The sequence below is a fragment of the Macrobrachium nipponense genome, chromosome 23 (assembly GCF_015104395.2).
Source record: "Macrobrachium nipponense isolate FS-2020 chromosome 23, ASM1510439v2, whole genome shotgun sequence".
Lineage (NCBI taxonomy): Eukaryota > Metazoa > Arthropoda > Malacostraca > Decapoda > Palaemonidae > Macrobrachium > Macrobrachium nipponense.
Window position 1 is genome coordinate 78,297,240 of NC_061090.1, and position 27,728 is coordinate 78,324,967.

General features: G+C 41.9%; 2 protein-coding genes across 2 annotated transcripts in view; both read left to right on the forward strand.

Annotated features, from left to right (window-relative positions):
• Nucleotides 1-357: 357 nt before the first annotated feature.
• LOC135198270 (interaptin-like) lies at nucleotides 358-1,857 on the forward strand. Its single transcript, XM_064225843.1, has one exon. It carries the CDS (start codon nucleotides 358-360, stop codon nucleotides 1,855-1,857), a length of 1,500 nt encoding a protein of 499 aa, XP_064081913.1.
• An 8,532-nt stretch (nucleotides 1,858-10,389) lies between these two features.
• LOC135198280 (26S proteasome regulatory subunit 10B-like) overlaps nucleotides 10,390-27,728 on the forward strand; it is a 30,662-nt gene continuing 13,323 nt past the window's right edge. Inside the window, exons 1-3 of the mRNA XM_064225854.1 lie at nucleotides 10,390-10,562; nucleotides 16,150-16,343; nucleotides 16,712-16,873. Of these exons, the coding sequence (XP_064081924.1) occupies nucleotides 10,478-10,562; nucleotides 16,150-16,343; nucleotides 16,712-16,873 (441 nt within the window). The 5' untranslated portion in view covers nucleotides 10,390-10,477. The remainder of the gene's footprint in view (nucleotides 10,563-16,149; nucleotides 16,344-16,711; nucleotides 16,874-27,728) is intronic.

Genomic DNA, 27,728 nt, shown 5'->3' on the forward strand with positions numbered 1-27,728 from the left:
CTGGGTCCTGCGAAGCCCTCTTCAGCTCCCGAAGGCCTCTGGAGAAACCCCCATTGGATTAACATGTCTTCTCGAAGCCCCACGACTCCTAGATCCAGTGCAGACGTCTCCAGGGAATGGAATCTCCTTATGCATTCTGGAGCAAGTGTCATTTTCAAAAACTAACCTAAGTGACAGTGTGAAGTATAACGTATAACATATAACAATGCCTGTTGCTGTTATTAGTATTGTGTTGAAAGGTGGTATGGCTCAGTTCCTGAGTGGAGCTTTGACATTATCGTTTATAACCATTTGCGCTCTTCCTTTATTTGCTGTACGCAATTTGTGGCAGGAAGATAGGCAAGGAACCAACCAAGGATGGAAACTCTGGACAACGAAGTGGCTGGTTTGCGCCGAGAATTGGATGCCGCCCAGAGGAGGAACGACAACCTAAAGGAAATTCTTCTGGAACGAGTCAGGAAGGAGTGTGGCGAGCTCTTGTCGACCAACGAGGTGGAAAATGCAGTCTTGCAGGTCCAAGACCTTTTGGACATGGTCGAGGAGGCAGATGCTAGAGTTCTGGAAGTAGAGGCCAAGATGGAGGCTATCTGCCTAGAGAACCAGAGCCTGCAGAGGAAGGCACTAGAGGACCAGCAGGCTTTGGCCAATCGTCAGAAGGAAAGTCTAGGACTGAGAGAAAGTCAGGTTGCAAAGGAAAACGATCTTTTGCAAAATAAGAAGGATATTGCTGAACTGAAAAGGCAAAACGCCTCGAAACATGAAAAGTTATTGGAATATGAGAGGATGATCCAAGAGCTACAGAAAGAACTGACTGGAAAAAATGAGCAGATAGAGGGGCTCTTGGTGCAAGATACCAACAAGCAAATGGAACTGGATGAACTTCGTAAGGAACTAGAGGCGAAAGCGAAAGAATCTGTCAACTGCAATGAAATCAAAGAGCAATTTGAGAAAATAATAGTTGAAAAACAACGAGAAATCTGTGAGCTTCGAAGAGAGATAGAAGACAGAGATAGTGATATATACAAGCTTGTTTTTTGTGAGAAGGAAGTTGAATGTCTCAAGAGGGAATTAGAAGAAAAGCAATTGGCTTTTGATGAACTTGTAAGCCAAAATGAAAGAAATGAAAAAACTTTAATTGAAAAAGTAATTGAAAAACAAAAAGAAATTGATAAACTTCGAAAGGACGTGGAAGACCGAGAGAAAGAAATGGACATGTATATTCAAAAGGAGAAGGAAATGAATGATTTTAAGGAAGAATTAAAAGACAAGATATTACTTTTCGATAGAATTTTGAGTCTAAATGAAAGGAATGAGAAAGTAGTAAATGAAAAACAAAAAGAAATTAATGAACTTAAAAAGAAATTGGAAGACAAAGATAGGGAATTGGACAGGTGTATTCAATACGAGAAGCTCACCAACTGTGGTCAGATCACTGGGGAAGAAGACAAAGCAGATCCTCTCGAGGAGGAACTTGGGGAGAAGGAACAACACGAGATTGGAGAGCTCCTAAAGGAGTTGAAGAAGAAGCAGCGGGAGATTGAGGAGCTTTCGTGTCAAAATCTGAGACAAGAAGAGGAACTACAAACGAAGCAGAAGGAAGTTGAACGGATTGAGAACCTGATGGAACAAGATCGGGCCCAGCACTTGGAGTACGTGGAATCTTGCTTCAGGGAAATGAACGAGCGCATAGGCAAGAAGATAATCGAGATGGAAGTAGAGGTCTTTTGTCTACGCGAAGAAGTTCAGCAGATGAACAGATTGCTGAAGGAACTTGGAATCCCGTTGGAAATTCTCAACGAGGAGCAGGGACAAGTAGAGGATGAAAAAGGAAGCTCGTCTTCAACAGCTGGTTGCTGAGGATGAGATGCAAGACCAGCTGTGGAGACTTTAAAAATTCTGTCAGCCCTGGGAGTCTGTCAGTCATTCAGGTGATGGGAAGCAGAGTGGCGCCAAAGGACCAGAAGAGAGGGAGATCAAGGATGTAGATGTATAGGTTTCCTTGAACAGAGCCAGAACAAGAGAGTAAAATTATACAGAGCATTACCTCTGGAGTAATATGTATATGTATGTATATTACACATCACCACACACACATACATATATACACACACACCCCCAGTGTGTATATATATGTACACACACAACACACATATATGTGCACACACCCCAGTGTGTATACATATGTACACACAAAACACACACACACGCATATATGTACACATACCCCCAGTGTGTATATATATACGTACACACACAACACCTATACACATATATACACACATATCATATCCCCCATGTGTGTATATACACACACATACATGCACTCACACATACACACATATACATACATATATATTGTCTCCAGAGGGATTTGAGCTCTAGCCTGGTTTGGAAACTATAGAACTGACTCACTTCCTTCCACCTCTCTTTTCCCAGCACAACAAGCTGACAAGATAGGCAAGATCTCCCTTCTGGCTGGGAGCAGAACGACTTATCCAGGAGAGTCTGACCGAGCACCGAAGGAGCCGATCAGCTGGTGCCAGGTCTCAGGAATCCTCCCTGTAGGGCGGCTGAAGTGCTAACACAGGGAATTCCCTTGCTGATCTCCTGGTTTTGGTTGGGAGAAGAAGGGCACCTGGGTCATGTCCAGTGACGATTTCCATCGGAGGATGGGGAGAGGCTCCTTCTATTGGAGGCGTAGGTGATCGTTGCCTCCGTCTGAGATCTCTGTGTTCCTGGCAATCTGCAGCGCCTGGTGGGGGTACTGCAGATTGTCAGGAACACAGAGATCCTGGGCAGAGACATCGGCCATCGCCGCCTTTGATAGGTGGATGCCCTTACCATCCTCTGATGGAAATCGTCACTGGAAATGACCCAGGAGGCCTTTTTCTAATAACCACCAACAGTAGATCAGCAAGGCAATTCCCTGTGTTAGCACTTCAGCCGCCCTATGAGGAGGATTCCTGAGACCTGGCACCAGCTGATCAACTCCTTCAGTGCTCGGCCAGATTCTCCTTGATAAGTTGTTCTGCTCCCAGCCAGTAGGGAGAGCTCAGCCATCTTGTCAGCTTGTTGTGTTGGGAATAGAGAGGTGGAAGGAAGTGAGCCAATTCCATAGTTTCCAAACCAGGCTAGAGTTCATATCCCTCTGGGTCTCCTGGTTCATGTCCAGTGACAGTTTCCGTTGGAGGATGGGAGGGCCCTCACCTGTCAGAGGAGGCGATGGCAGATGTCTCTGCCCAGGATCTCTGTGTTCCTGACAATCTGCGGTACCCACACCAGGCCTCACTGATTGCCAGGAACACAGAGATCTCAGACAGAGGCAACGATCACCTACACCTCCAATAGGAGGAGCCTCTTCCCATCCTCCAATGGAAATCGTCACTGGACATGACCCAGGAACCCTTCTTCTCCCAACCAACACCAGAAGATCAGCAAGGCAATTCCCTGTGTTAGCCCTTCAGCCGCCCTACGAGGAGGATTCCTGAGAATTGGCAATAGCTGATCGGTTAGTTCGGTGCTTAGCCAGACTCTCCTGGATAAGTTGTTCTGCTCCTAGCATAGGTGATTGCTGCCTCCGTCTGTGATTTATGTGTTCCTGGTGATCTGTGGTGCCTGGTGGGAGTGCTCCGGATTGTCAGGAACACAGATCCTGGGTAGAGACACTGGCCATCACCAGCTCCAATAGGTGGAGGCTCTCCCCATCCTCCAACGGAAACTGTCACTGGACATGAACCGGGAGAGTCTGGCCGAGCGCCGCAAGAGCCGTTCGGCTGGTGCCAGGTCTCGGTCATCCTACTTTTAGGGCCCACTGCCATAAGTAGCAGTCAGCTATTTATAGCAGCTTTCTCATGGTAGTGGTTGGGAGAAGATTCTCCTGGGTCACGTTGGAGGTAGTCGATGCCTCTGCCTGGAATCTCTGTGTTCCTGATGATCTGCGATGCCTGCTGGGGACACTGCTGGGGGCACAGCAGATTGTCAGGAACACAGAGATCTTGGATGGAGACATTAGCCATTGCTCCCTCTGATAGGTGGATGGCCTCACTTTCATCCCATTGAAACGTGACCCAGGAGACTCTTCTTCTCTCAAGTGCCCAACCACCTCCGTGAGAACAGCAAGGCTCATCCCTGGGACAGCCACATTACTCTTCTCATGGTGGAGGTTGGGTCACGTCCATCGACAGTTTCTGTTGTAGGATGGACAGAGTTATCGCCCATCACCGCCTCTGATAGGTGGAAGCCCTCTCCATCCTCCGATGAAAACTGTCGCTGGACATGACCCAGGAGACCTTTCTCTCAACCACTGCCAGGAGAACATCAAGGTGCATCCTTGGGATAGCCCTTCAACCAGCCGCTACTTCAGGTAGCATGCCCTTTGAGCATTACTCCTGGGACCCGATGCCAACCAATTAGCTCCGGCATTCGGCCATACTCTCCCAGATGAGTTGTTCTGCTTACAGCCAGTTAGGAGAGCTCCCTCATTTCGAAGACCTCTGTGTACTGGTGTTATATTTTACCTTCCCGGTTTGGTGCATAAGTTTCTTCATTTCAGCAGGTAGATTATGAAGCAGCTGTCCAAAGTACATTTTTTATTCTGCTGCTTTGGTACCATTGAGAGGAGGTGAATGGCACCAGGGGTGCACACAAGGAATATTTATACCTGAAAAAGGCTTTACAAAGAAGGGGATCAATTTTTGATTGGTCAGTCATATTCAGGGTGCTCTCCTCTTGACTGCTGGTCTGGCTGACTGATGCAGGCACTGATTGGTTTGCGCAGGGAGCTGTGGTCACGGCTCAAGGAGGAGGGCAGCTGTATCATTGTCTCAGGGGCACACCTCATTGAATTCCTGATGGTGGTTAGCAGGAGGAGAGTTTCCTGGGTAACATTTAGCGTGGGTTTCCACTGTAGGATGGTGACGGCCTTCTTACAGCAGAGGTGGTAGTGGTCAATGTCGCTGGTATTCTTTATGATCTGTTGGTGTTAGGGGTGCCATGTTCCCTCATGCAGTGTTGGTACACTGCCTCTTCATGCAGATGGATGTAAGAATGGTGGTATCCATTGCTGGGGCACAGTATTTTGTAGACGAGAATGGATGCCACCGTTCCTACACTGGTATAACAATGACTTGTCGAAACATCAGAGTTAATAAACCTGAGACAACAGGAAAACTTGATACATCCAATTTGACGGGGCATGTTCTGATTTCTTCTGATAGGAAATCATTTACAGTCATTAAAGACTTAGATAAACTCACTCACTGTTCAGAAGCCATGAATAATAAAATTTGTACAGCTGACTCTTTTGAATTCTATCCTATATCAACGGATTCATGTGAGTTAGGCATAGTACTAAACAGCTCTCTCTCTCATACACGCGAAGGTTGTCTGAGGAAACTTTATCCCTTTTACAGTAATAAATTCAATTACAGAATGAATAATGGCTCCTGGATCCGATACGACAAAGACGGTTTCTACGTCGTATGCCCGGACGAGACCACCGCCCATTCCCCAATCTTTGTAGCAGCTGATGGTTGTACAGGGACACCTACAAACTACACCGTCAGAGGGGTCAACATGATAATACGGGAGAAGGCATATTTTGCGAACTATACTTGGGCGTCTACAATTATCCCATCACTACCTCTCCCATACAACGCGCAGGTGGCTCATCGTTTGACGCAACTGGCTGAGATGAACCACGCGTCACCGACTTATGCAGGTGGAGAAAATCTTCGTTACTACGTTCTGCTGGCCGTGTTCAGCGTGACGGCCATATTGGTTATCGCCGTCAACATCTTTGCTTGGCGTAGGCTGAGGCGTACACAGAAGGATCTCCAAGGAAACGTATTGTCCCGTCCAGATGACGTACCCGTTACACTCAAGTCGTTTGAGTTTAGGGCCGCTTGAAACTGGCCATTTCATTTTGTGCCTAGGAAAATTGTCTGGAATTGTGTTGTGTGTGAAAAGCGGTCTGTATGCTGGCAAAATGTAGGACAAGAAAGACTCACGCCTTTGCATTTGAACAGTTAAAGTATCTCCCGGGCTCCTAATAAAATATTATAGCCCAATGTATATACATTAATATACTCCTAAAGGTATTTTTCGGGCACCTAATAAAATATACCAGCCCTATATATTAATCTGTGCACAATTATACTATTATACAATTGTACCATTATATTTACCTATTACAAAGAGTGACAAGTACTCTTTAACAATTATCCATGATCATGTTGTAATCTATCAGTAACCGCTATTCTTAATCAGGTTACCTATTACCATAATCTATCAGTAACCACTATTCTTAATCAGGTTACCTATTATCATAATAATCATGTATACATGTTAACCTTTTGATTTTTACCTTTTGATTATTTTTGGGTACCTAATCATTATTATTACCAAACATGGATCTAGATTTTCCATGCATTTATCTTTGTTTATGAATATGTCCAAAAGGGTATGTAACAGAACCTTTTTATGCATTTAATCACTTGTTATGTTTATACCTAAACATATGTTACGAGCACGCTCCTAAGAAACCATGTTTAAAGTAACTTTTGTTATTCAAGGCTTGAATGGTAGCTGTCCGAGCCTAATGTAATAAATACATTTTAGAATTACATAATCTGTAAATAAAAACCCATGACCTGAGGTCATTGGCATTAGGAGGGTCCTACGTGACCAAGGCAGATCTAGATTACGCTATGCGATGTCTGCAGTAGCCTGGTTTAGGTTTGTTTGATATGTCATCATGTTGTATATTGTCAACCTTTTACAACACACCTTCCATGGGAAGCGGTTGACCTGTTAACCTACGCCGGAAACTTGTAACTTCCGAGCCGGCGGACTACGTATGTTTTTATGTGAATCGCTGAGATAGCTAATGTTTCGCTATCAACGTGATGCTCTAATATGGCAGTTCATTCCTATCGATCAAACGTAACGGTCTCACGACTGAACTGTCTCTCTTGTTATGGAGTTACAGAATAAAGTTGTTGTACTATTTCCAACTTATCCGTTTGAATCATCTCCTTTAATTTAAGAAGAACCACTCTACTAAGATATCACATAGGGGAAAGAAGGAACCAGAAATACTTACGAATGACAGTCGTAAGGAAAAACAAACAGTCTTTAGCAAAAGCGAAAAGACTAAAATATGTATATGAATCACGGAAAGGTGATATGATTTATAGATTGGCTACGTGCTGTCAAAAGCACTACAATGCTACCGGGGTCGAGGTGGGTTGTTGTTGTCACCAAACCAACGAATTACCTGAGCGCGAAAGGTATTTGAGGGTGAGATGCGCTGTGATGTGTGAGTTCAACTTGGGCACTAACTGCTTAGTAAATAACGACTCTTAAAATAAGCAGTTCGTGTAAACGGCTTGTTTGGCCCAAGATAGAGAATTCAGTATAATTGATGGTGGTTTTACAAATTTTTGCATGATTTCTGATATTAGAAAATTCTGGATTGGACACTCTGCAGCCATATGAATGACACCATTATGTGAATCAGCTCTGACCTTTAGCAATCGTTTAGTCACATTCGGGGCAAGTATATTTATATACGACTGAAGATTGCAATATTGGGCAAAGGCTGTCTTTAAATTTGAAAAGTTATCCTATTATAAGGGGATTTTTTTTTGGAATTAGTATAACTTGCAACATAGTGTTTTACAATTGCAGACTTGAGATTCCTTCTAAATTTGTCGTCTTGGATGCATGGAATAATGGCATATAGTTTCTTTCGTGGAACACTGCTTATGGAAGGGGAGTCCGATAGTTTCTTATTTAGAAAATTCTTGCAATGTTTGAAGAAAACATGCGAGGGAAACCAGTTATCGGAAAAGTATTTAAACAAGAACAATATTTCTTTATGATACGAATCCCAGGAAGAGGTTAGAGTGTAAGCCCGAAGGAGCAAGGTAAAAATTTAATCAAGTTTAGAATTATAAAAACAAGCACTATAAAAGTTTGAACCCAGGCCGGAGAAAGTCTTTTTTTTCTAAAAACGGAAGTGTTAAAGCTATCACCACTTCGAAACACCAAAACATCCAAAAATGGTAATCGATCATTTTCCTCTCTTTCTAATGTAAACTTGATATTTGGATGAAATTCATTGATGTACGAGAGAAATTGATCAGCATCATGAAATTTGCGACTTTTAAGTGTTTGTGATACTTTTTGCCAAAAGCATCTGGCAGCCCTGCTCGGATGCCTGATGTGCCTTCTCCACTGCCTTCTATGATTTCTATCAAAAGCGTAGTACTAGTTATGAGTCGAGGCAATACCTTTGCAACGGCGCCTCTTAATTTTGAGGTTTTTTTTTTATTTGTTTAGCTATTTCCTTTTTGTCTCTCTTTTTTTCCACATCAAGTATATGGTTTTTTTTCTTACTTCGTTGTTACCTGTAAATAGAAATTTTTCAACTATGTCACTTTCCTTCTCTTCATAGAGTTGCTGTAGCCCTATTGCTTTAACACGTTCTTCTCTATAAGTACAACAATATAAGAGGAAATGAAATATGTCTTCTACTGTATTATGGCAAAAATGACAACAGGTGTTCTCATTCTGGTGCCTTTTTGCTATATTTAAATTAAGAGAGTTGGTTCTGGCTTTGAAGAGAATTATTGAACCAGTAGAGTTATCAAAAATTTCTTCATCTTTTATTTCTCTTTTCCACATTTTATATATATTCATAGTCACTTTATTTTCCAAATCTTCTTTCCACCTCTCTGTGTCCCATATTCTGGCTTTGTCCTTTATTTCTGTTCTGGACATTCCTTCTAATTTTCTTAAATTTATTTTAACTTCATGCATGTACTTTTCCACTGTTTTCCACCATTTTCTTTCCTTTTCTTGCATATCTGTAATTATTTTCTTCAGTATCTCTTTCCGTCCATTTAAAGTATTATTTACATAGCTTATCTTCCCACTCATAATTCTACTTTTCATTGAAGATGCTCCTATCTCCCCCCGTAATGTGGCTACTACTGTACTTCTACATGCTCCTAATATTTTCCTATATACCCCATTCTCTATTCTTTGTAATTTTTCTATTTCCAGGTCTGTTAGATTAACCACATTGGTTCCATATAAGACTGATGGTAGAGCTATGCTTTTCCAGAATGTTTTACCTATTAGAACTTTGTTGCAGCTTTTTTCTATCAGATTTCTTGAATCATTTATCTTTATTCCTAAATATGTTATGTTCCCCCTCACTTTTATATTCTCTATCTCTTCTGGTTTATCCTTCATATTGAAAATAATGATGCTGCTTTTCTCTTTATTTATTTCTAGCCCACATTTATTTCCTATATCTATTAAAATCTTTATATTTATTCTTGCATCTTCTATATTACTTGCTAAAACTAATCCATCGTCGGCGAAGAAAAGTGTCCCTATTCCACCAAACCTCTTCTCGCCATAGTAGTAGTAGTAGTAGTAGTAGTAGTAGCTGTATGTTTGCTACTAATTCCTCTTTATTTTCTTGATATGGTTGCTGCATAAAGCTATATCTATTTCTAATGTCATTGTATGCTGGCCAGTAAAGTAAGAAATTCTCTAAATATTCGTTTTGTTCCTCACAACATAAACATTTTGTATCTTCTCCTTTTACCCTATTTGCATCATTTAATCCCAGTATACCTAGTCTGGCCCTACTGATCAGCATTGTTTTTTCAGTGTTGTCATACCAGATTTCTTCTCTTATGTTTTCTTTATATTTTCTGTAGATTCTTAACGTTGACTTTTCATTCATTTCTTTCTGCCATGCTTTTCTGTCCCAATTGTTTATTATTTATCTTAACTGTTTGTCTTTAACTGCTTCAATTTTACTTAAGTTTATGTTTAGTTCTTTCATATACTCTTTTACTTGCATTATCCAGGGTTTTTTTTTCATACAGGTCCATCTTCCTTCACTTTATCCGTTCTTTATGTTGAATACAAAAAGAAGATGAATGATGATAATGAACCAAAATAAGCTGACCTCAAGTTATAATGCCTCAAAGTTGTTTATTTTTCTGTTACGCGGAGACCTACCTGGATTGATTCTTGGCTTAAAACGTGTCTTTAATATTTACAAAATATCGAAAGGTTTAGTTTCTTTTGGAAATCTGCAACCTCTTGGCTGAGGTAATTTTTCGTAGCGTAGTTGACATCAAGGTAGAGTACCTGGTTTGATATAATGAAATCTGTTCTGTCTCGTTATCTTAAAAAATGGCGTCCTACTGATAGGCTATTTAGTGTCCCTGTAATTCTTCTTCCCAGCTGGTTCCCATTTTTATATGGGGTGACCCTGTATAACGTGTGCCTATTTGGTAAAAAAGAGTATTTCTTATAAGCATATATAATGGATGAATTATGACCACAGCTAATATTCAATAAATGACCTCCAGTAATGTTTCTGTTGAGTTACTATTCGCCAGTCAGCCAGTTGGTGATGTTATTTACATTCGGAGGATAATTTGTCAAAATGACTGCGGAACGAGATCAGTGCCTCGCTGATTATCGGAGAAGATTAATTGAGCATAGGGAAGTGGATTCCAAGCTTAGAAAATGTAAGTAAATAGGCTACCTACATTTGTGGTCCATTTTGCTTATTCAGAACGTCAAAAAATTGTTCTAAGTCCGTGCGGACTGCTTCTGTAGACTACCTATGATTTTGGGTGAATACCTAGATACCTAGTATTAGGAATTTCGTGTTCAACCTAGCCTAGGTAGTAGGCTAGTAGGTAGGTTAGGGTTAAATACCGAATGGCTGGCCTCTACTGTAGTGCGACCACCTTCCTGTAAAGGTACTTTAGCACGTTTTGTAACCCAGAATAGACACTAGTCAAGAGCCAGCATCCGTCGAAGCAACACCCTAAAACCTCTACTGTCCTCTTGAAGTAAGCTTTTTTTCTCCTGAGTCACAAATTAAGGATATAAATTCCCTTAGCAGCCACCTGTCTCAAAACATGGCCATTTCCCAAAAAAGCGCTTAAATTCTTTCATAATTTAGGAGAAAACACTTACTTTGAGAGGAGCGTAGAGGTCACTGTGTGCTTCCAAGATGGGCCACAACTCTTGACTGATGCTCATGGCTGCAAATACAAGTACTTTTTAGGGAAGGTGGCCGCTATGTCGCAGCACGGTCATTTACCCTAGTAGTAGGTACCTAGGAGGGTTAATCTAAGTAAGAGTGATTTGATGGGTATTTCTTTAGAAATTGCAGTTTCTTATAGTATTTTGGGTGCTTAGCCCTATTAACAATTTGACGTTAGGTTTTTGGTGTTCGGCTGTAATTTACCTTTGAACTCTATCCTAGGGTAAGGGGGACCGATGGGGAAAGCGGGGTTATGAGTGAGGTAAATCACTTTAGAGAAGTTTTTCCCATGTTATTGTATTGTTTTCTCATATTTATGACATTTGGAATGCAAAATACAAGCAGAAATAAGTGACAAATAAACCGAGAATGTAACCGATTCATAGGCAAAATCCACCTATTATACTTCTACTAGTTTTACGATGCTGAATACTACCTCGCATGCACCATGTTATAGGGGAGCGTTTGGTTCAGGCACCAACTCTGAAGTGAGGGAAATGGTGGAGGGATTTTTTTTTGGGGGGTGGGACATGTATTTAGCCAGTCATGTTGCAATACTAACCCTACATTGTGATAGGACCGAGTGAAGAATTTGGGAGGATTCTTACAATAAGTTATATATAACCCTTTTCCTCATTTGTTTTATAAGTGTTATATTATTTCAAGCTTTTATTTCTGTTTTTATTTTTATTCCATTTCTAATAGTATTTGTGTAGTAGGTGTACTGACGTGCTCTCACTTCATAATTTTGCCCTATATGTCTTGCAATATTACCTTCCAGTTGAGGGCAGGCCCCCTAAAAAATGCTTTAGGGGTGGGACTCGAACAAGGTTAGGCCGTTTCGATACCTTTCTGTCAGTGATGTCAAATTGGAGGTTGTTTGGGGGTATTTTATACATGATTTGAACACGTTACTCCCTTCTCTTCCATTATTCATGTCTGTCTATTTTTGTACCCTAGTAGGTACTTAGGAGAAGTGCATCCTTGTCGTCAGTTTACCCCCATCAGAGGAATCCCTAGCTTAAACAAATCTTGATCTTTATATAAACTCAATGACGTCAGAGTGCCAGTATTATTATTGTTAGTTATTATTATTAATATTATTATTATTATTATGTTATTTTATTAAAAGTAATGACTACTTCAGCAGCATTACACTTGTAGAGATTCTTCTCTATTTTCCAGCGCCAGATGAAAGCTCACTTCAAGAAAGAGAGAGAGAGAGAATAATGTTAATGACTTTGATGACTATGATATCATAGTTCATCTGTAAAATTCAAATATATACACCAATTTTGACACTATTTAAACATAACCTCTGTAGGCACTCTACCAGCCTGTTTAAGTAGCATGGAAAAAGCCGCTATTCGGAAAATAGAGAAGAATCTCTACAAGTGTAACGCTGCTGAAGTAGCCATTAATTTTAATAAAGTATGCTTGAGAGAGAGGGTCTGCTCCCTAAGTATATTATTATTATTATTATTTTTTTTTTCTCTCTATCACAGTCCTCCAATTCGACTGGGTGATATTTATAGTGTGGGGTTCTGGGTTGCATCCTGCCTCCTTAGGAGTCCATCACTTTTCTTACTATGTGCGCCGTTTCTAGGATCACACTCTTCTGCGTGAGTCCTGGAGCTACTTCAGCCTCTAGTTTTTCAAGATTCCTTTTCAGGGATCTTGGGATCGTGCCTAGTGCTCCTATGATTATGGGTACAATTTCCACTGGCATATCCCATATCCTTCTTATTTCTATTTTCAGATCTTGATACTTATCCCTTTTTTCCTTTTCTTTCTCTTCAACTCTGGTGTCCAATGGTATTACAACATAAATGAGTGATACTTTCTTCTTGACTTTGTCAATCAACGTCATGTCTGGTTTATTTGCACGTATCACCCTATCTGTTCTGATACCATAGTCCCAGAGGATCTTTGCCTGATCGTTTTCTATCACTCCCTCAGGTTGGTGCTCGTACCACTTATTACTGCAAGGTAGCTGATGCTTCTTGCACAGGCTCCAGTGGAGGGCTTTTGCCACTGAATCATGCCTTTCTTTGTACTGGTTCTGTGCAAGTGCCAGGCATTCGCTTACTATGTGGTTTATGGTTTCATTTTTCGTATTGCACTTCCTACATATGGGAGAGATGTTATTTCCGTCTATCGTTCTTTGAACAAATCTGGTTCTTAGGGCCTGATCTTGTGCCGCTGTTATCATTCCTTCAGTTTCCATCTTTAGCTCTCCCCTCTGTAACCATTGCCATGTCATCGCTGGCTAGTTCTTTAGTCTGTCTCATGTATTGTCCGTGCAATGGTTTGTTGTGCCAGTCCTCTGTTCTGTTGGTCATTCTCCTGTCTCTGTATATTTCTGGGTCTTCGTCTACTTTTATTAGTCCTTCTTCCCATGCACTCTTTAGCCACTCTTCTTCACTGGTTTTCAGATATTGCCTCAGTGCTCTGTTCTCGATGTTGACGCAGTCCTCTATACTTAGTAGTCCTCTCCCTCCTTCCTTTCATGTTATGTATAGTCTGTCCATATTTGCTCTTGGATGTAGTGCTTTGTGTATTGTCATAAGTTTCCTGGTTTTCTGATCTATGCTGTGGAGTTCTGCCTTCGTCCATTCCACTATTCCCGCGCTGTATCTGATTACTGGCACTGCCCATGTGTTTATGGCTTTTATCATATTTCCGGCGTTGAGTTTTGACTTGAGTATGGCCTTGAGTCTGTGCATATATTCTTTCCTAACCGTGTCCTTCATCTCTTGGTGTTTTATATCCCCTACTTCCATTATTCCCAGGTATTTGTATCCAGTCTCATCTATGTGTTTGATGTTGCTCCCATCTGGTAGCTTTATCCCTTCAGTTCTCGTTATTTTGCCTTTTTGTATGTTGACTAAGGTGCATTTTTCTATTCCAAACTCCATCCTGATGTCCCCAGATACAATCCTTACAGTCTGGATTAGGGTATCTATTTCCTTGAAGCTCTTACCATACAGCTAGATGTCGTCCATGAACATCAGATAGTTGATTCTGTTGCCTCTTTTCTTGAGTTGGTACCTGGCATCCATCTTCTGTAGTACTTTTGTCATGGGAATCATGGCTACTACGAAGAGTAGTGGGGACAGTGAGTCTCCTTGGGAGATCCCTTTCCTGATATTAACCTCTGCTAGTCTGATTCCAGAGCTTGTAAGTATTGTATTCCAGTTGCGCATTGTATTTTTGAGGAAGCTGATGGTGTTTTCCTCTGCCCCACATATTTTCAGGCATTCTATTAGCCATGTGTGTGGTATCATGTCGAAGGCTTTCTTATGGTTTATCCATGCCATGCTTAGGTTGGTTTTCCTTCTACTGTTCTTCATTACCATTTTGTCTATCAGGAGCTGGTCTTTTGTGCCCCTACACTTCCTTCTGCAGCCTTTCTGTTGGTGGGGGATGGTGTTTGTCTCCTCTAGGTAGTTGTATAGCCTTTCACTGATGATACCTGTTAGTAACTTCCACATTATTGGTAGGCAGGTGATAGGCTTGTAGTTACTGGCTATATTTCCCTTACTCTTGTCTTTTTGTACTAAGGAAGTTCTTCCTGTGGTCATCCATTTGGGTGCATGGTGATTTGAGATACAATGCTGGAGTTGTTCTGCTATTCGTGGGTGTAGGGCCTTGAAGTTTTTGAGCCAGTATCCATGGACTTCATCGGGACCTGGGGCTACCCACCGTGGCATTTTCTTTAGTTGGTGTCTGACTGTGTCTGACGTGATCTCTGTGAATCTTTGTTTTATTCTCCCTGTTTCTTCTTCCTTGACTTCCTGGAGCCATGTTGCATGTTTGTTGTGTGATACCAGATTGCTCCATATGTTTTCCCAGAGTCTCTTACTTGTTTCGGCTTCAGGAATTTCTTGGTGGTTGTCTTCCCCTATTAGTTGGCTGTGTAGTCTTTTCTGGTTGGTTCCGAATAGTTTGTTCTGTTTGTATCCCTTATTCCTGTTCATGTACCGTTGGATCTTATGTGCTTTGGTACATAAGATTATTATTATTATTATTATTTTTTTTTTTTTTTTTTTTTTTTTTTTTTACTCTATCACAGTCCTCCAATTCGACTGGGTGGTATTTATAGTGTGGGGTTCCAGGTTGCATCCTGCCTCCTTAGGAGTCCATCATTTCCTTACTATGTGTGCCGTTTCTAGGATCACACTCTTCTGCATGAGTCCTGGAGCTACTTCAGCCTCTAGTTTTTCTAGATTCCTTTTCAAGGATCTTGGGATCGTGCCTAGTGCTCCTATGATTATGGGTACGATTTCCACTGGCATATCCCATATCCTTCTTATTTTCTTTTCAGATCTTGATACTTATCCAATTATTATTATTATTATTATTATTATTATTATTATTATTATTATTATTATTATTATTATTATTATTATTATAGTAAACCTACTGTGTTTCAGTATTCTCATGCTAAATAGAGTTATCCTGAATACTGAGTTGTGATCTGGTTGTTGAATCTTGTAGATAAATTTTTAAAAGGACTCATGAATTATGTACATCTCAGTACATAGTCACCACAGTATCATGAAGACTCCAGAAAAGTGAGGCTAAAGTCAGGAGAAATATTTTCCTTGTACTAATATGTTTGCTCAAATATAAAGATTAGTCTTTTTAATTATATATGAGACATGGTGTCAGTTACTGTATTTGAAATTATGTAGGTAAAGAACCATTTGAAAGTTTGCTGAGTTGTAATACATTTGTATATACGTACTACATCATTTAGTGTATATTATGATTATCATTAATCTCTTGATTTCAAGTTCTAAAAGGCATTCAGCATTAGAAAATAAAGCTTGGTGTCTCAGATTCTCTTAAAAAAATACGACTCAAATGCACTCATTATGCACCATGAATATTATTTTGTTGTTTATGCTGAGGGTTGCAAATTTGCTATTTCAGTTCCTACTCTGAGTAGAAAATGGAGCTGAAATTATTAGAAACTTGAGTGACCGTAACAAGTTACAATATAGAAAGAATAGTACTCAGGAGCCTGTTGATTTCCATTGATCTTTTGTTTTCAGTTCGGGAAGAGAAGAAGGAATTAGACAAGCAATATGATAAAAGTGAAAATGATTTAAAAGCCCTCCAAAGTGTAGGGCAAATTGTAGGAGAAGTTCTCAAGCAGCTGACTGAAGAAAAATTCATTGTAAAGGCAACTAATGGCCCTAGATATGTTGTTGGTTGCAGGCGACAGCTTGACAAGGCCAAACTTAAGGTGAGATTGTGCTAATATTGCACTGTTTAATTACTGAAATGATCAAATCCTAGCTAAATAGAGTCATAGTGTAGATACTACATTACTTTGGGCTGGGATAGGTTTTGCCCAGAAGTTAGATATTGCACAAGTTTGTTTCTTATTTTTTCATTTTCTTGATGATATACATCAGCCAATCAATAGTAAAGTTTTCTGTAATATTTAAAAGGAATTCTTAATATGGAGTTATATTTAAAACTTTAAAAATCTCTGTAAAATAGTTTATTTGTAGCTCAGTTTGGCAAGTACATCATACTGTATGAAATATCTTCATTAATTATAAACTTGCTAGTATACATCTTCAGTGCTTGTTTCCTTTTTTATTTTAGTCAGGAACTCGTGTGGCACTGGACATGACAACTCTCACAATCATGAGGTATTTACCCCGTGAAGTTGATCCATTAGTTTACAACATGAGCCATGAAGATCCTGGTGATGTTACCTATAATCAGATTGGTGGTTTAGCAGAGCAGATTCGTGAATTAAGAGAGGTGAGACAAGGAAAGTGTGTGTGTTTATTTGTTTTTTAGCATAATTACCTGTATATTTTTTTAAGGTTTTTTTTATACTTTGTATAAGGCCAGTTTATTAACTGTTTAGAGATTTATTTTTTGTAGTTTGGAAATACAGTTCTCCAGATTCGCGGACTCACACATTCGCGGATTTCTCTCGGGAACGTTTCCTTGCATTATTCGCGGAAAATTCGCATATTCGTGGTATTTTTCTATGAGAAATATCCACAAATTTCTGACTTTTTTATCAGTTTCATCACAAAATGCACTTTTTGTGATAAAACTATTAAAAAACCAAGTATGAACAATTTTAGTGGGTTTTACTTGAGTTTTAACTAAGAAAATAGGCTGTTTTAGCATTTTTATAAGGGTTCCAAACATTTGGGGGTTCTAACTATTCACGGGGGGTCTGGTACGCATCCCCCGTGAATACCAGGGGACCACTGTATATGATCTCATAATCTTAACGATACAAAAGTATTACAGGCAGTCCCCAGTTAATGGCGATCTGGTTTTATGGCCTTTGTCTAGCGCCATAAAATTGGAGTTTTATGCATGACACTTACCTGGCAGGTATATATATAGCTGTATTTTCTGAAGTCCGACAGAATTTAAAAAAAACTTCCGACACACGCAGTGGTCGGCCAGGTGGTTAGTACCCATTCCCGCCGCTGGGAGGCGGGTATCAGGAACCATTCCCATTTTCTATTCATAAATTTTCTGTCGCCGGTACTGAAAACACCTGTTTTCAGTACCTCCGGCTTAGGATTTTGGAAACTTCATTTGCCGCTAAGTATCCTAATTGTCTTTTAATTTATTTACTTGGATTTTGTGGCTAGCATACGCTATCTTAAATTGATTTGAATTTGATTCATTTTTGCATAAGATATCTGAATCTAGTTAGGCTAGTTTCAGAGGGTGTCTGCAAAGATAGGGTGTGGCTACCGAAAGCTTCGGTAGTCCGCACTTGGGGGGCGCAATTAATCAGTAAACATGTCTATTTCCGTAAGGAAAAAAGTATGATTCGTATGTACGCAATTAATCAGTAAACGTGTCTAATTCCGTAAGGAAAAAGTTTTAGTATGTACGCTATTAATCAATTACGAAAGTCAGGGTAGTGATACTGCTAACCTTCCGGTAGACTTTATTTTGCCTAACCGCTGTAGTATGGCCTACGGGTTATGACTATGTCTGCGAGAGGTGATCGCTCTCCTTCATTGTTGTGAAGAGTTCTACTTCTGTTTTTGTACGCCTAACCCCTGTAATGTTGCCTTCGGGCCCTAAAACAGTGTCTGTAGAGGTTATTGCCCTTTATCTTATACTATTTCGATTCGTAACTTAGAATCGAAAGTGTTTGCTTTAGAGAGCAATAGTGAAGTGGCTAAGTGCAGTGACAGTGCCCCTTGTGTAGTGGAGGGTGCGTCAGATCGGCCTTATAACGCCTCTAGGTCTAGACCTCTGTCGAACTCCCAGAACCAAGGGAGAGGGCATGTCGAAAGCCGAAGGAGGGTTACAGGGAACCCCAACCGATCTGGCGTGCCTTCCCGGCAGTTTCTGATGAAAATACCCAGACTGCAAAGTGCGTGCACATGCACGAATCCTGAAGGATTGCTTCTCCCTCGTTATGTGTTTCAGTGAGAAGTAAGAAGGCGAAAGTTGCCTGATCACGTGTACTTCTTTCCACCAAGAAAATAGGAAAAAGAAGGCAGTTTCTCTCGCTTGTTTTGACGCCTGTCAGGAGCGTGACGCTTTTCTGCACGCTTATTTGGACGATCGGCTTGAACAGGACGCTCGGATGGACGCACTCACCAGTGGACGCCAAGCGTCCTCGCCAGTGGCCGCCGAGCGCGCACAGGACGCCGAGCGTCCTCGCCACCCAAAGTGGACGCCGAGCGTCCGTCCTGGACGTCAGAGCGCTCCCCAGGACGCCGAGCGCGCACCAGAACAGTCCGCCAAGTTTGGAAGCGAAGCGCGCACCGAAGTCGTTGAACTCTTCAAGCTCTTGTTTAAGATTTGAGCCTCAAGAAAGTGAACAGAACTTCGTCTTCGAAACCCAGCAAGACCTCGGGTTTCGTGAATTCAAAGAGGTCTCTGTCAATATTATTTTGCTTTCGCAAAGGTGGATGGAGTTAAGGAAAGCTCAAGGGAAGATCTCGTTTTCTCTACCTCAGTCAAGACTTTGAGATAAGACAGTTACGGGTTATGTAAAGGCTCGACGTCCTGAACGTCAGGATTTTCGGCAAACGTTCAGTAGGATTCTTGCAAAGGCACTCATCAAAAGGACGCTCTTCAGGAAAGCGCAAGGGACAAGACTTCCTTTGCCATACTGCCAAAAATAAATTTAAAAAGCTTTTTAGACCATCTGAAAGGGTTTTTCAGATGATAGATTTTGTTAGTTTCTAGTCGAGACTTCCATGCCGATTGAGCATCGTCGTTCTACCTACCGTAAGCCCAGTCTTTTAACAGGATTCTTGTCCCTTCCTTGTTTGAGACGGGAATCGAAAAATAAAAGGCTCGACTTCCTGGATTACGTTTTGTCAATTCAGTGACTTTTCCCCATTGACAATATACTATCGTTTTGTCAAGTAAGTGGGTCTCCCCTCATTGACAAAATATCTCTCTGTACCGTTAATGGGTTAGTTTCTCATTGACAAACATCTCATTAACTTGATATTGCGTAAGCGAATAAGGACAAGGTTCGGAAGAGCTCTCCTTCCTCATTCGCAGACTCGTACAAGAAATAGACTTGTAGACTACGTCAATGAACGCTTATGTCCAGTATCTTAAGAAGCTTGAGATGTCTGCTTCGATTCTAAGTTTTGTTCATGAAACTTGCCTGTCAGATATGTATGTAGCTGTATTTCCGAATTCAGCTATATATATTGTCTGCCAGGTAAGTATGAACAAACTTTATTGTGATATAATAAAATTTTTTGCCTTGCGTTATTTTACTACTCGGTTGGTTCCAAGTCATACACGCTTGCTGTAGTTACCTCTTCGGATGGCAACCGAGAGGTCTATTGTCTACTATTTTAAGGACATTTAATCGTCACTCCCTGCAGCCTTCCAGGAGTTTCCGATTTATCTTTTACCGTTGTATGGTAGTGTTCTGACGACACAAACGCATCTATATATTAGCGTTTTCTGTTTCGCTTAATATACCAGCTTGAGCGTCTCTTTTTGTTCAAAAAATAACGGACCTATTTCTTCGTAGAATAGGGTAGCTGGCAACCCAGACATAAAGTTAAGAGACGACGTTCGTAAGCTGCTGGCTGCTGCTGTGTTCTGACTGTCCAAGTTCCAACCGAGCCACCAGTAACAGATCGTGCGCTGTCATGCGCTGTTAGGTTACGTCTCTCTCTCCTGCGGGATTGACTGACTAACCGTATCTCTGTGCTGGCGGTTACGTCTCTCCTGCGGGATTGACTGACTAACTGTATCTCTATCCTACAATCACGGACTTTAGCCTAAGATTGAGGGATTTCTTACGTGAATGAATAAACGTTGCATTAGTTTTGCCTTACTATGTTCAACAGAGTTATCTCTTAATCCTTTCGTTTCGGTGCTCGTTACCGCACGGTATAGAACTACGAGTCTACCGCAACATTGCACTTTTATATGCTCTCCTGCTTAGGCAAAGCGCAGCCTTATAGGGAAGTAAGCATACCTCGGGGAGGGAATGGATGAGCTTGTTGGGGACCATTTCCTTCCTGAGAAGTTTGTTTCCCCGAATAGACTGCAATTCAGACCACAGTTTTTTCCTACCGGGAAACTGAAATATTATTCAAGATCTAGGAATTATTCTGAACATCTCTCAGTGCTGTCATGATAGAAAGAAGGTGCCGGACATCTGGATAGTGTTTCAGATGTCCTGGATCTTAATCTGAAAGAAGTAAAAATCGCCCAGGCAGTGCAATTCGGTAGTCCCTCCAGTCCTCGAAACGAGTTTTTGGAACCAGTGGTCCACATCAACTCTGATATTCCACAGCTCTCTCATATCTTAAGAAGTATCTTCTCTCGGTCCCTGCTCGAGTTTACGAGAAAGAGCCTATTATAACAACAGGCGTAGAATGTAACGATCATCTAGAGGTTCGTTACAGGATTGCAAAAGTCCGTACGAATCGTCTCGATCGACGGCAGCAACGATAGATTACTAACATGCTAGGTATTTTAATTAAGTGGTGTTCTTTTTATGGTTGTCTGAGAGGGTTATTTCCTCTTCAGTATGTGAAGTGTAATGTGTTACGTTAGCTTTGTGTGTGGTTCAGGTGGTCTAACTTACCTAGCATGAATGCCCCTCCCTGGTAGAGAGGGCTAGGGTTTCCTGTCAACAAATTGGTCCCGTCCAGTTGTCAGACCCTTGTTATTAGCTTTCTCAACAAACAGGTCACATCCTAGTTGAGAGCTACTAAGGTTTAGCAGGCTAAGAGGCAGGACCTACGAAGTCAGCTACCTTAGCAGGTAAGGAACTTAATAAATAATTTTAAAAATTAGTTTAATTTTTGAATTATGACGATGTTGCTGTCTGTGACCCACCTCCAAATGTGTCAATCAGCTATATATATACCTGCCAGGTAAGTGTCATGCATAAAAATGATATTGTTATGATACAATAAAGTTTTATGCATACTTACCTGGCAGGTATATATAATTAAATTCCCACCCTCCTCCCCTCAGGAGACAGGGTTCAGAGAAAATCTGAGGAAAAACGGGAATAGTTCCAAGTACCAGCGCCACGGGAACGTGGGGGAGATCACCTGAACTACCAGTGGTCTAGCGGTTGCCGAGAGTTTTGAAAATTCTGCCAGTGCGAACAGACAACAGAGAATGTTGTTTGACAGATTTGCATCTGTCAAACAACAAAGACCTTCACGATCATTGAGGTCTGTGGAATCTCGATTCTAGCTCACCATCTACTTTTTGCCTCGCCTGTTTTCTCGGAGTCAGACACTCGTGCGAGATCAGGCGACATATAGTAGTCCCTGAGTTTCTTATTGACGAAGTCGATTGCGGACGACGTTGGGTTGCGTTGATACACCCCCAAGGTTTGCTTAGATTGAATCGCCCAGGCAGTCCAGACACTCATCCTTCAGCTAAGAATAGTGCCTTTTGGTCTCAGGGTACCAGCCTTGCTGTCCTTGATTCGTCTGACTGGTCAACTGGTCGTTCACCTGACTTTAGTACAGACTGTGCATTTCCGGATCGAAGCTTTCAATATGGAACTTAGACGTAGTCTGAAGTTCGTGATGTCAAAGCATTCGAACCTCTCCTGCCTGTTAACTTCTTGTAGTGATCAGGAAGGCCCATTCTTCTAACCACCCTAGATACGACAAAGAGGGTTAGTGAGATTTTAAGCCATCGTCACAAGTTTTGGCTTTAGAGAACACAAGGAGGTGTGCTCTCTAAGCCTTTCGTTATGGCCTAAGAATGGAAACCCTTTTTGTCCTTGGGCCAGGATCTTGGAAGCAAGGATGGCACAAGTTAGTGGGCAGGAGCCAGAGAGAGTCCTTGTGCCCTGTCAGGTCTCTCAAGTTTTATCTACTTAAAATCAAGAAAGTCGAAGTCAGTCGGGCAATCTGCAGTGTTCCGAAAAAGACCAGACTTGCCCATATCGAAGTACACCCTGGGTTTAGGGTTAAGGAGTTCTTTCAAAAAATGCTCCTTCATTGTGTTTGCACAAAGATTTGAAAGCTTTTTATCTGAATGCTCACGAGGTGAGGGCGCGGCCTCGGAAGCATTTCAACAGAGCATGGCACTCAGCAACATCCTGAGTACCATGTTTTAGCGAAGCAACTCTGGTTCACTTCACACTCCCTGCGAGATGTGAAGATGGCATATAAGATCTGCTGCTCGCTAGGGCCATACGTGTCTGCAGACACAATCTTGGGGGCAAGAAGTACTACTCATCCTATCCTGTAGAAAATGGTTAGGAAGAGCTCTTAATTTAGTTGTGGAGTCCCCCCCTCCCCCCCTGACAACGGCGGACTTCTTAACTCTGAAGCCTTATTTAACACAACATTAACTTTGCTATGAAGTCATGGAGGTTGATATATTAATTTATATTATATATTTTATTTTACTTCTTAGCCCTCATGGTATGGTCAATATGGTCTAGTCACATTGTGGTCACGCCCCCGTTGACAGATCATCTGGAGTGCACCAGCTTCATAGGTCTCTACCTCGCTGGCAACTCTAGTAAAGCAGAAGCAGACTTGGGGTGACAGTAATCACGAAGTCGGCTATGCTAACAGGTGGAACCAAGATGTAAATCATCTGCATGCATTTGTGTCCCAAAATCCTTCTATTCTGTCCCTTCCCACCTCCAACGGTGGGGTTCAACATATATTATATATCTGACAGGTAAGTTCATGAGCAAAATGATATTGTTATGATACAATAAAGTTTGTTCATACTTAACTGGCAGATATATATATATTCAAGTAACCCACCCACCTCCCCTCAGGGGGACAGTGGAAATAAAAATTATGAATAGAAAATGGGAATGGTTCCTGATACCCGCCTCCCAGCGGCGGGAATGGGTACTAACCACCTGGCCGACCACTGCTGTGTCGGAAGTTTTTTTAAATTCTGTCGGACTTCAGAAAATACAGCTATATATATACCTGCCAGGTAAGTATGCATAAAACTTTATTGTATCATAACAATACCATTTTGTTCATGAAACTTACCTGACAGATATATATATATATAGCTGTATTCTCCGAAGTCCGACAGAATTTCAAAACTCCCGGCACACGCAGTGGGCGGCCAGGTGGTTAGTACCCATTCCCGCCGCTGGGAGGCGGATATCAGGAACCATTCCCATCTTCTATTCAGATTTTTCTCTGTCGCCGGTGCTGTAAACAACTGTTTCCAGTACCTCCGCCTAGGATTTTGAAACTTCATTGCCGCTTAAGTATCCTAATTATCTTTTGGATGATTGACTTGGATTTGTGGCTAGGCATACGCTATCATAAATTAATTTAAATTTTTTTATTGCATATGATGTCTGAATCTAGTTAGCCTAGTTTCAGACTTTGTTGTCTGCAAGGGGTAAGGTGAGGCTACCGAAACCTTCGGTAGACACTCGCTTAGTATACATGACGTTTACATGTTTTCTTTGTTGAAAGATCAATGTAATTAGTGTAATGTTGACTGATTCCGAAAGAAGACGTATGATTCGTATGTACGCAAATTAGAGCGTGATAGAATCAGGAGGTCTTCCTCTACAGTAAAACAAAGTTAGATAATGAACCTACTAACCTCCTGTAGATGTTATTTTGCCTAACCCTGTGGTATGGCTTACGGGCCTAGAGGAAGTGTCTGTGAGAGGTAATGCCCCTTCTATTATGGTGGATTACATCAAGTAATCTTGGAATCTAAAGTGCTCGCTCTCCAATCAGTGTTGTGAGTGTAGTGATGTTGATTTTGCCCCTAGTGTTGTGGAGGGGGCGTCAGATCGGCCTTATAATGCCTCTAGGTCTAGACCTCTGTCGGACTCCCAGGACCACAGGGAGAGGGCATGTCGAAAACCGAAGGAGGGTTACGAGGAACCCCCACCGATCTGGCGTCCCTTCGGCAGGACCTGAAGACGCTTCCCAGGCTGCCAAAGATCGTGCACGTACACGAATCCTGAAGGATTGCTTCTCGTCCTCCAAGGCGTCCTCCCCGTACAGGGGTTGGAGCTCTCGGAAGGACTCACGCCCTTTAAATAGAAGCTTATAGAGGAGGACGCTTCACGTCCTCTCTCTCGTCAGGAGGGAGCGTCAGAGTACTGATCTGGCGTCCCTTCGGCATGACTTAACATCAGTAAGCGTGACAAAGATGCAAGATGTCGCACAGGCGGCCATCGTCTTTGTCAAGAGATAAAAAAATGTCCATAAGGCAGGACCCTCACGAGGACGCCTTTCGAATACACTCAACGCTCTATCGAGAGAAGGAACGTTTTTGGTTACTCTTGTAGCAAGGATTGTTTTCCTGCTCTCCAAGACGCTCCCCTCCCTCCTCTCCTCATGGCGCTCCGTATACGTTATGTGACGTTCGCTTTACTACGAAACAGGATATTGTTCAAGCTGATAAGCTTGACGTCTGGCAAGCTGCTTTGCATAGTCAAACAGCTCGCCAAGACGCCTCTTACTCGTCCCTAAGGGATGCTCTGTCAGCGGACAGAGATGACTCTGGTTCGGTAGCTACGCTGGACAGACTATCCTAGTTTTTGACAGGAGAAGGGCAAAGCATTCCTCATACCAAGAACACACAGGCATCCTTTTAACCTCTTTCATTACCGAAAGTTTGTTTGGAGGTAGGTGGGGTACCACCATTCAAGTCTACTACACCGCACCGGGTGCATAAAGGAAATGGTACCGCCATAGTACCACCAAAACACCTCTTTTCAGATAGGGACTTCCAATCATTCTGTATTTCGGTTTGAAGAGTTTGGAGCAAAATAAACAGTATGACACGATGCCAGACGTATGATGAACCCAAAAAAATATTATTACTGCTTATGTGTGTAGGTGACAGATGAACTGCGTCTCGACAAAAAATCAAACACCAGACAAGCGTAAACATGTAATAACTTCTACCCAAGTATAAAACCAGTTGTATCATCATTACTGTATTTATTTATTTATTCACTTATTACATTTTACAAATAAAAGATATGAACACCAGATAAATGACCAGATAAATGAAGGTAAAAATAAAGCCTATATAGTAAATTTATATATAAAAAACCAAACCAGAGAAAAAGCGAAAAAAGCTATTTTTTTCTGAGGACAAGAAACTTGAAAAATTAGTTTAGATACCCCTGATGCCCCTAAAGTTGTTTTCTGTGATGAAAACTAATCTAGAAAACGTAGAAAATGACATCGACCATTTTTGAAAGATATACTATAAAATTTGCGATGTCCATATTTATTGGCGGGGCTTTCGCTTTAGTTTTTGCTCTTTTTTTTGTTTTTGTTATTACGTGCTTATTTACTGTTCTATTTTGATAATACTTTATGTGCATGTTCCAGGTGCGATATACCAACCATTCTGTAAGACCGAATTTCTATTCAAGACTAGTTTTCTCACCGACCACCAGTGTCCCTTGTACAAGGGACACTGAGTTTCGCATTTTTTCATAAAATCATTTATTTTCCCTGTAGGATTATAAAACTAACAGAGAATATGCATTATTATAGTGTAATAATCCTGATAATTTCATTAGCCTGTCTTGATTAGTGTATTTTTGGCAAATATTTTTACGATCGGCACCCTCCTAAAACAAAATGGAGTCACTACGAGAGATTCAGTTCGGCAGCGAACCAACGTTTACATTCTGCTCACCCACCCGGTAAAGAAGGGGTTAAATGCCCTTCTGCAGTGTCGATGAGCGTGACAAAGACGCAAGATGTCGCACAGGTGGCCGTCGTTTTTGTCAAGAGTGGCGAACGTCCTTAAGACTCGTCCTGATGACGATCACCGTACTTCTGCTTAGGACGCTCGCGCTTCATGAGCGGCGCTCCCCCCGCCAGGAAGCCTCTCAGGTTACTCGTGTTGACGCTTTTGGGTTCGCCACGTCACGTCATTCACTATGACGCTTCCCTTGATGTTCGTGGCTCTCCTCTTCGGGACCCTGTTCAAGGCGCTCAAAGAATGCAATCAGGACGATCGGCAAGCACCTCGCGAGGATGCCTTTCGGAACGCTCGGCGTTCCTTTTTTGAGCGCGTTTCTGGAAATGTTCATTTGCATTACAGGTGGCCACCGTCTTTGTTAGAAGGTAACGAAGGTCCTTAAGGCCCGTCTTGAAGACGATAGCCGTACGTCTTCTTATAGTGCTCTCACACTTCAGGAGCAGCGTGCGGCTCTCCAGGACGCCTCTCGGGTGGCCTTTCATGCATCAGGGCGCTCGACAAGATCCTCTCTGAGATGCCGTTCAGAACCCTTGGTGTTCTATGCACCAATACGTACACTCGGCAAGACTCTCGCGAGGACGTCTCTTGATCGACGTCCTACACGTAGAGACGCTCACCAGGACGCTCTGGAAGACGCTCAACGTCATAAACATTGATAAGCTTTTTGGAAGACGCTCGATGTCTTACACATCTGGACGCTCGCCAGGACGCTAGCGAGGACGCTTTTGAAGACGCTCGGCATCTTACACGTCATGACGCTCGGCAGAGCACTTGCCAGGACATTCTTCAGAACGATAGGCGTCCTACGCATCAAGACGTTCGGCAGGATTCCTGCAAGAACTCTCTTCAAGAGGACGTTCTTCAGGACGCTCCACAGGACGTTCCTTTACAGGAACTTAAAAAAGATTCGGAGTTAGCGGTGAGGCATACCCGAATTTCTTCTTCGAACCCTCCTTCAGATAGAGGATCCCTTGCTCTCCTCTCTCGCAGTGGGCGTTGTAGAAGAGGAGGAAGGAGTTTGGTCTTGTCAAGATGTCCACTTCGCTTTCTACGAAGGGAGCGTTCAATAGAATCCATGGCTTGATGAATTCCAGAAAAACTTTAAGCAGATTTCGGTGTCATAAAACGCCTCGTCTGCTTTCGGGACTGCGCTGCCGAAGAGGAACATTAAGGTCCTACCTGCCGTAAGCCCAGTCTCTGATCAGGAATCCTGCCCCTTCCTCGATTTCTGCGGGAATCAGGAAGACTATATGCTCGAATTCCTGGATTACTTTCTGTCATGTAAATGGGTTAGTTCTCATTGACAAAGATCTTAATAACATTTTATCGCGTAAGCGGATAAGCTCTCATTCGGAAGAGCTCTCATTCATTAGTCAGAGGCTCATCCAGGGAAAAAGACTTGTAGACTACGTCCATGAAGTCTTATGTCCAA